This window comes from Calypte anna, chromosome 10 (genome assembly GCF_003957555.1).
Source record: "Calypte anna isolate BGI_N300 chromosome 10, bCalAnn1_v1.p, whole genome shotgun sequence".
NCBI classification, from domain to species: Eukaryota; Metazoa; Chordata; class Aves; order Apodiformes; family Trochilidae; genus Calypte; species Calypte anna.
Genome location: NC_044256.1, coordinates 12931355 through 12940953, shown reverse-complemented (window position 1 = coordinate 12940953; position 9599 = coordinate 12931355). Strand labels below are relative to the sequence as shown.

The following is a 9599-nucleotide window of genomic DNA, read 5'->3' as shown; positions in this document are numbered from 1 at the left end:
TTTAATTATGCAAATAACTGTTAGGAGTAAACATAGGTTCTACCTGCTTAAAAGCAAACTGACTTGAACAATCCAGATGCATGGAATTATTTCTGTAAACAAATACATCTTTACTATAAATACCTCTTTCTAGGTAGTATTTACTCCCGAATCTCTAAGTAACTAAATACAGCTGATTTATAAGGCTACAAAATTACAGGTGTTTTCTGTGGACTCTCTATATTAACTTCACACACAGTGAGACAGAATCCATGTGTTCTTTGTAATGCAGCCGAGGATAATACTTGTTTTTACAATAATTTGTTACTGAATATTGGTTTAGATGTGGCTTAATTCTGAAAAAAACTAACAAACAAAAAATATTTGAAACTTCCTGGATGTTACACATTGAGATAAGCAAATCATATAAGTTCAATTACTTCACAGCTTTGAACAAAAGTGTGGCAAATCCATATTATAATTTGCATACCAGTATGATTAACCAGTTGCCCTAATGAAGACTTTTGCTCTCTGAAAAGCATGAACGTAATTTTAAGTGCTGAGAAGAAATTACTAGCATCACAGGAAATTAACTAAATCCATTTTTCTGGAAATACTTAGGATTGCAAACTACATCTGATAACCCCCAAAGTATCATATATTTGGCCAAGAGGAAAAAAAGTTTCCTCTGTATTTCACTTAACCAATCTCAGCATTACTTCTTGAAAGGCTGAGTGTGGGAAAGCCTCACTTACCAGAACTGACCACGAAGTGGGGCTATTTAAACAGAAATGAATTTCATTTCATTCCCAAAGAGTTTGGGATGTAGTGAATAACTTCTTGTGTAATCATTTTTTGTTTAAAAGCAACCCAGACAAGAGCCAGCTCTTTTTGCATTGTCCAGAGTCGAATCCTTATAATATTAAGCTTGAAAGAAAACCAGGAGAGTTGTTAAGGGATTAAATACCCTGTGCAAGGATCTGCACCCATTGAAAATCATTGGCTTAAGCTATTTGGAAAGTAAACATATAGGTTAAACATAAACATTTAGCCTATCTTGCCAGAGATTTGAATACTAAAGTAACAACAATACAAAACATTTGCAATCAAACCATTCATCTAACACACAATATTTACCAATACTGTAGAGTTAGTGTTATGAACTCATGTGTTGCATGAAGCTGATATGGCACCTCCTTGATCAATACAGAATGTAAAAGGCTACTTGACTGTAAATAAAGCCCCACACTAAGACTATAGTTTGGCTCAAATTCTTGAATTCAGCATCTCCCATTTGTACAACTCTACTGTCACAGAACTGCACCAGGAACAGAAGTACTTCTACATACCATGATGCCTGGAGCTGCAGGAGCATTACACCAGGTGGTCAAAAACTCCTTAGGCAGGGGTGAGGATACAAAGAGCATTCCTGCCCTCCCAGCATCTCCCTGTGGAACAAAAGAGAACCGAAATGGGGTGGGGGTTTTTTTGTTGTTGTTTTTGTTTTGTTGGGGCTTTTTTTTGGGGTGGGTTGTTTTTTTTGGAGGGTGGGGGTGGGTTTGTGTGGTTTTTTTTTTTTTTTTTTTTTTTTTGTGTGGGTTTTTGGCTTTGTTCGGGTTCTAACAATTTTTTTCTTATTTTTACTTTCCCAGACCTTTCCCTGCCAGATCTTTGGTCGCAACTTGTAGAGGTTTGCCCCTGTCATAGAAATCATAGAATCATAGAATTGGCTGGGTTGGAAGGGACCTCAGAGATCATCAAGTCCAACCCTTGAACCACCGTTGCGGTTGCTAGACCATGGCACTGAGTGCCACATCCAGTCTCTTTTTAAATATCTCCAGGGACGGAGAATCCACTACTTCCCGGGGCAGCCCATTCCAATGCCGGATCATCCTCTCCGTCAGGGTGCTATTTTTCCACTCACAGTGGACATGCCCAGGGAGGGGCAGTCAGTTTATGCGAAAAGATTTTACCCTTTATTGCATTTTTATCCCTCAGGACCCTCCTGGGACCCGACCCCCCCCCCCCCTTCCCCCTCCGCGCTGGGCAGAAAGGTCCCGTCCCCTCCTTACGTTCTCTCTGCTCATTGGCGGCCTCTGCTCCTCCGGTGCCCAATTGCGACCCAGAGCAGTCGCCATGGCGATGTGGAACGCCAGCAAGGCGTCCTACAGGCCCGGGGTGCTCATCGGGAACTGGAGCGAGGACCTGAGTTTGCAGGAGGTAATGGTGGGGCCTCTCCCTCTCCCTCTCCCTCTCCCTCTCCCTCTCCCTCTCCCTCTCCCTCTCCCTCTCCCTCTCCCTCTCCCTCTCCCCTCTCCCTCTCCCTCTCCCTCTCCCTCTTCTCTCCAGCTCCCGAGGAGCCTCGCCTGCCTCTCCACCTCACTGAGCTTCCCCCTAATGCTTTAAAATTATTTTGAACCCGAAATGGTGAGTACTGGGTAACGTGACTGCCCTCTCTCTCCTTTGCTCCTAGGAACGCTGGAAGGATTTTATTCATAAGAGAGAACGAGGAGAACTTTTAATACAGAACTTCAAGAAACTTCAAGAAAGTGTTTTAAAGAAGGTAATTTTTTGAGAAGGTTATGTCCATCCTCTGTGTCTCCACATAGAAAGGCACAGCTGACATCAGTGTTTTTCATGCACTGGGGATGCTGTGGATTAGCATTTTACACGGTAGAAAAACTTCTGATATAAAAATATTAAAATTACGTATATTTTAATTTAGATCCAGCTGTCAGTATCGAAAGATGGATTTGTTCATTTTGGAGACACCGTGATGCTTTTGAACCCAGACAAGAAACCCTTAGTGCAGAATTACTCAGGTGTGCATGGCAGTCTGACCTTGGCAGTGAATCTGGATGAAATTTCCCTGTATTCGACCAAATCATCGCCAGCCCCTCGGGCACTGAGTGCAGTCGAGAGCGTGAGCCCAGTGGGTCGAAACACTTTCTGCATTTTAAGGTTTTGTACTTTATTCTAAGTTCTTTTCAAATACTGTGTTAGTTTTCCATATTGAGAACATTTTGCACTGAGAAACTTGCAATGAAGTTCATTAATATACCAATTAATTCAGGTAAGATTATTTAAGAAAGAATCTTTTACTTGGATCCTGCATTAGATTGCTTCTGCTCTGCATATCACTGTGAAGAGTTCCAAGGAAGTTTAAATCGGCTTCATATTGGTGTGAAACCAGTGTTTTTAATGCATTCATATTTCATCTGTAGAATCATCATATTTCATCTGTAGAATACAAAACATGTAAAAATTATTATTATTTAGTTCTCCTACAAGGGCCCTGCTCAATACTAGAAGGTTCTGCCTGACTGCATATATTTAACAATAATAGTGCATAAGAGTGAAAATTAACCCATTTAATTGCTGTTGAGCAAAACACTTCGGTTTAGCCCTAAGAAAGAATTCTGATGCCAGAGCATTATTTAGACATTCCAGAACTGCAACTGAAATATTTTTGCTTAGCTGCTGTCTGATCTTAGAGTTGTTGGCACTAAATGCTACAAAGTCCCTCATTAATAGACTACTAAGTTCATAAGGTATATTAAGTTTTTTATGCTGAATATGCTAGCACTTAAGTTTAGTGATACTTTAATGTAAAATACAGAAAACATTCTGGAAATAGAGATATACCAGTCTGTGTGTTGACATCAGGAACTAAATTACTTTTAGCTAGATATGTTATAACATTATGTTAAGTTAGTAACACAAACACACACTGTTCTGCTTTTAGTCTGTGATTTTTCAGATGCTGAATTCTCATTGATTTTTCAGTGGATGTGATCTTACCACCCTGCATGGTAATGAATACATCATAAAAAGTAACCAATACAGTCTGTTTCTATTCTGTTAAATATTGTAACCAATAAAGTTTCAAGTATGAAAGTTCTTCAAGTTATTTTATCTATTTTTAAAGGTAAACTTAATACCAAGGGTTGCCACAGGAACTAACTTTAGACAAACAAAATTATAGCAAAGCTGATTCTTTTAATGACTCTTTCTTCCTTTTTACAATTTTAACAGTGTTGATGGAAGTGCAGAGGGTGAACCAATTAAATTTGGGCAAAACTTTGCTCTAGGGACAACAGGAGGATTTTCTGGCCAAATGGTAAGGCAATGAAGTTGCAACTGTCAATGGTAGCATATACTGATAATGTGCATTTAATTACTATATCTACATATATATAAAGCTGTACAGTGGTTCAACACCTTAGCTTTACAGAGCAGATTTAGAATCAGACCTATTTGAAGATAAGCAATACCTGATTAGAAGGTTTCTGCTCCTTGCCTGAGATCAGGGGTGCAGTCCAGTGGGGCTGTCGGCCAGAATGAGCAGATGAAGGAGATTTAAAAAAAAAAAAGAAGAAAGGAAATTGAAATTAGCTCTAATGATTAAATCTGTTATGATTCTAGAGAGGGAGTATTTTTTTTTTCTTTAAATAAATCCATAATGAGAAGTTTTCGTTTCTTGTCAAGATAAATCTGTAGCAGGTATATGAAGTAACATACTGTTCTGTCATTCTGTGGGAGCAGATTTCTATTAAATGTCAAAGTGTTGTTTTCCTCTGCAAGATAGAAGCAAATAAAGCATTACACATCACATATGCAATCAAAATAAATCAACAGAGTATTGAAGAAATTTTCCCTCTCACCAACTGCTTCAATGAGACCAAATCTTTGAGATGTAGATTCAACTTTAAATTAGTATTCACTACTCTGCCTATAGAATTATCATTTAATAACTTTATCAACAATAAAAAAATCTGTGTTATGGAGTTGTTTGTGTAGCTCTAGTTTGGCAGACTGATTTTGTGTTTAATTTTTTTTTTTCAATTTACATATCTTGTTTCTTTTACATTTAAACTCTCCTTAGTATACCTATATATACTTATTTTTTTTTACAGTTATATCTAGCAAGTGACCATAAATCATTCATGCGATTTTCAAAAAAATCTTGCCTTCAGCAAGTAGTTTTGACAGATGAGCTCTCCCAGCAAACTTTCTGGCAAGCTGCCTTCTTGGATCCACAGCTGCGTCTTGAATATGAAGGATTTCCAGTTCCTGTAAGAAATTAAAACTGTTGAAAATGTTACACATAGCTAATTAAAACAGTAGGTGGACTAATTAGAAAAAAAGTGATGCCCGTTTTATTAATGTATTTTCCCCATGTAAATTCTGTAATTTTAAGAATGGGGAGAGGGAACAAGCAATCTTTTAAACCAGGGAATCAGCATGTACTTTATTAGGTCCTGGTGACTCATTACATGAATCAGCTCACAACGTAGTCAAAATTATGTAATAGTCAAAGACATTATTCTTTATTTATATTACTGGTACATGGGAGTGACTAAGAATTCTTTTCTACACAAAAAATGCCAATTGGTAAAATAAAAAGGTCCATTTCTAGGATGTGCCCCCAAACAATCTGGATCTCTCGTATGGCAAATATAATGTGCAAGCAGAATTATCCTGCTGGCACAGGCTACTACTGTATGGAATGGCTCTTTACTACTTGCTTGTGTATTTTTTATTTTAGTATTTTTTTTTTAAGCAGCCAGCACAAGGGAGTGAAGTGGAATGTATTGAACAGGACAATGTGTCTGACCTAAGAGTTAAGCATTTGCCTGGTCTGAGGAGTTAAGAAAGTTGTGTTGAGAACTGATAGGGTGTGAAATATCTCACTATTAATGTACAGCAGTTTCAGAGTGATACAGAGCAATGTGGGCTTACAGTAAGCAATAAATAAAAGCATTTAATTTCAATAAGAACAGTTAGTGTAAGAATGCCTGCCAGGTGTCTTCCCTTGTTTTTTTTTTCCAGGCAAATTCTGAAGTTATTATCACTCATTACTTTACTAATCGGAGCTTAGCTGTTCCAAGGAAGTTTTGGACAAGGTAAGAATAATGATGTGCCAAAATCAAGAATTACTGTAAGAAATGAGACAGTTGCTTAAGGAATTCACTGAGGAAATGGAAAAGAACACAGATTGCACACTCTCCTTTCCCTTATTGGGTATCTGAGCTGCAATGTGATTCTGCAAGACAATCAGCTCAGACTTGTTTTTTTTTTAATTCATATCATATCATATCATATCATATATCATATCATGCTTCAAACCTTTTCTAGTTTCTTGGTGGTTCTTCCTTTGGGTACCTTGAGCAATTACAGTTGTCTGGGATTTCCTTGAAGAAATAAAAATCCATACTAAGGTATAAGAGAACTAAAAAAACCAGACATCATAAAACTGAGTATGACTTATGTCTATATCAGTCTCTCAATAAATTGAAGTTAATCCAACAGTTTAAGTTAATATGTATGCATTAAATTAATATTAAGTGTTTTTGAGGAGTGTACCAATTGTTTTCCATTAAATTCCAAGCAATATCTGACTGAGGATTTGTGTCAGATTTTTGACGATGAAAAAAGGTCTGAATGCTTGATGCTGTAACAATTACTAAGTAGTCAAAGTCTTTCTCAGAGAGAAATGGTGATGTGAGTGGTGATAAGAGTAACCAGCCTGTGCATACGGAGTCCTAACAGTGCCTCATACTGATGGGGCTGTTTTAGCTCTGAAGATAGAAAGGTAGCATTTCCCTTTTGTTTCAAATTCCTAGAATATTCATAATAAATGAAGTGGGCTGTTGTGTTTCTAGTAAAGGTCTGATACTGGAAAATACATGGTGATATTTCTGAAGGCAAGAGAAACATGAGAAAACTTTGAAAAATGTACAGATAATACAGATTTGCTGAATTTGTGTATACAGTGATTCCTTCTGCCCATTCTTGTGTCTTTGACTTTGCAGGTCTTATTTTGGAAGAGAACATGAAGTAATTTGTCACACTTACCTGGACTCCCATAAAGCTGAAGAAGATAAGAATTACTGGTTAATAGTTACAGGAAATCCCAGTGATGAGAACACTACAATGTTTGATAGACCCAACCCTCAGCCAGGCTGGGTCAGAAAGAATGAGTTTAGTAAAGAGAAATAGAATCTAAAAATCCCAGGCAAGAGCCAGCAGATGTTGATGACATTCTGATTCTTGTGTTGCTGGTCAGATTTAGCTTTAGGGATGTGTGTTTTAAAAACAGAAATGAAAGTCCACCATCTGTAATATTGCATAATCTCATTCACTCATCAAGATTATACAACAGAAAAGATCTAATAAAATTTTTTGCACAAGATCAAAAAGTAATGAAGAGTTCATTTTTCTCTTTTCCCATTCACTGATGGCAAAAGATGTCAGATGTGTAATATAATTTCAATACTTTAAACGTCTTCAGAGTGTATTTAGCCAGTTCTTCCAAAGCCAAAGCTGTGTCACCTGTCATCTCAGGCAAGCTATCAGGGGATACTTTGACATTTAAAGTTCAGCTGAAAGAAAGCTGTTTGTTGAGCTTGTTCCACATTCTGTCTGCTGCAATAATTGGCAATGTTGCCAATTATTAAAAAAAAAAATCAAAAAATGAGGTCTATTTATCTTGAGACTGGCTTCAGATTTGTGGGCATTAATTATAAAAGGCATAAATTGAGGGGGTTTTATCTTTGTCTGTGTATTCCAAACATTTAAATGCCAACTAATCAAGAACTTGAGCAAAGCAATACTACTAGTAGTCTAGCTACTCTAGCAGAGTTATCCATGCATCATCATGTTCCATTTGTCTCCCACACTCAGAATTTTTCAGTCCGTGATCATTCCTACTAAGTCTGACAGCAAGCCAAAATTGTCAATGAAAACTAAGCTTCCACATGTTTCATGAAAATAAATGCCAAAGAATACTAGACACTTTGAGTTGATCCAGTAAGGTGCTGGTCTATGGTCACATTTAGTTAGACACCAGAGAATCCACATTAAATAAATGGCCCAAGAATGGTAAAAATTTCATCTGGAACTCACATATTCTGATAGAAAATGATCAACCAAGCACGGGATGCAAAGACATGGAAAAGAGATGTCATTACTTCATAGAGTTCCCTGCCTTTATAAGGAAGCTGAAACAGCAACACAGAGCATCTTGACATACGACATTCCATTATATATCCATTTACTAAAGTCACACATACCACATATGTAAAATACTACATAAATCTCCATTCTCAAAAAGGGTTCCAAGATCTTCAGTGTTCATACGAAGCTTTGTTTAAATAAATAAAATAATAAATAAATGAAATTAAAGCAAGTTTTTTACAGAAGAAGGGACCAAACCAAACACGTTATGTCTTCAAGCTCTATTCCATCCAGACTATTTGTTCCAAACTGACTGTCAAGGCTTTAAAAGTTTCTGCTTTTATTCAGTATCAATTACTCAGCAGACTGAAGAGCAGGTTAACCAGCACTTCACATACAGGGCCTCAGAGCAGGAGATAGGTCATGGTTCTGTGACATGCAGGTTTGTGTGGGCAGGTCTGTCACAGAGGACAGGTTTTAAATCACGTTTCTCATGCAAACCTGCATGGGTCTGGTATAGATGTATTTCATAGGAAATCAGGATTTTTTGCTTACACTTTTGCTTTTCACTTTCTAAACACTTGTCTAAACAAAGACAGGAAACCTGATGTTTAGCAAAAGATGGATTTTATAGAGTCACTCATATTACTCCAGGTTACTGACAGTAAAATTCTTCACATTTTCACAAATAGATTGGCATAATTCTGCTTTGATTTTGTAGGAAAACTCAGGCTGCACGAGTGCACTGCAGTGTTTCTAAACTGAACCCTGTGGACTTTTCTGGGTATTAGGGAGAGCTAATTCAAGTCGGGCAAAGAGGCCTTAAACAAAGCTTTGTGTGAACTGCAGGAATGAGAAGTGTGTGGGCAGAACGCCGTGGCTGGCTGCTGTTTGCTTGAGTTTGTGTGCATTTGTGTGGGAGAGAAGCAGTGCAGGCTGTATGCAGGCTGTACAAAAACAAGTTTTGCAAATTCTAAGAGGAGAACCAAAGAGATAAAAAGGTAAAAGAAATGAATACAGAAGTAGGTAATGCTGGACGGAGGTGCTGATTAACAGAGAGTTGGAGACTCCAGTGAGCTTTGATCAGTTTGTGCTCATGGGAAAGGTTTTCCTGAGCTTTGGAATAAGCAGGATTGAATAAAAAATTCCTGATTCCAGTGTCAGTATTTATGCTTGCCTAATTCTGTTTTAAAACCACAGATTTGTTTATGGCTTCTTAAATATTACATACTTGTAATTCTGCTGATTCCTGATACTGAATACATACATTTTTCTGTTACATAGTTATTCTTTTTAAAACTTTTTTTTACAATTCTTAATACTGTCCACATGATGGCACCATGTTTTTCGAAATAGCACAGTTTAGTGGAAACCAGCCTGAAATTTGTAAAGCCAAATGAGTCCCTGATGCAATGCCACAAAAGCTAACCAAGTTAAATCAGGCTTGAATACTGGGCTAGAGATCATTAATGTTTTGACCTTTTCTTTTTTTTTCTTTCTTTTTTTTTTTTTTTCTTCTAAATTATGTTAAGCAGCAAAGGTAGCTAGGAGAACATAGAACATTTTCTACTACATACAATCAAATTCTTAAATCCAATTGAAATATTAATTAATTCAGAAACAAAACATTCTAAAGTAATATAATTGTCAGGGGCTTTTTC

General features: G+C 37.1%; 1 protein-coding gene across 1 annotated transcript; it reads left to right on the top strand.

Moving 5' to 3' along the window:
• The first annotated feature begins 2104 nt into the window (after positions 1 to 2104).
• On the top strand, positions 2105 to 7089 carry CFAP161 (cilia and flagella associated protein 161). The gene is given in 7 exon segments (XM_030457159.1): positions 2105 to 2199; positions 2453 to 2542; positions 2705 to 2940; positions 4015 to 4099; positions 4896 to 5054; positions 5812 to 5885; positions 6795 to 7089. Coding segments are annotated over 7 exon segments (963 nt in total). The 5' UTR covers positions 2105 to 2115; the 3' UTR covers positions 7030 to 7089.
• The last annotated feature ends 2510 nt before the right edge of the window (positions 7090 to 9599 follow it).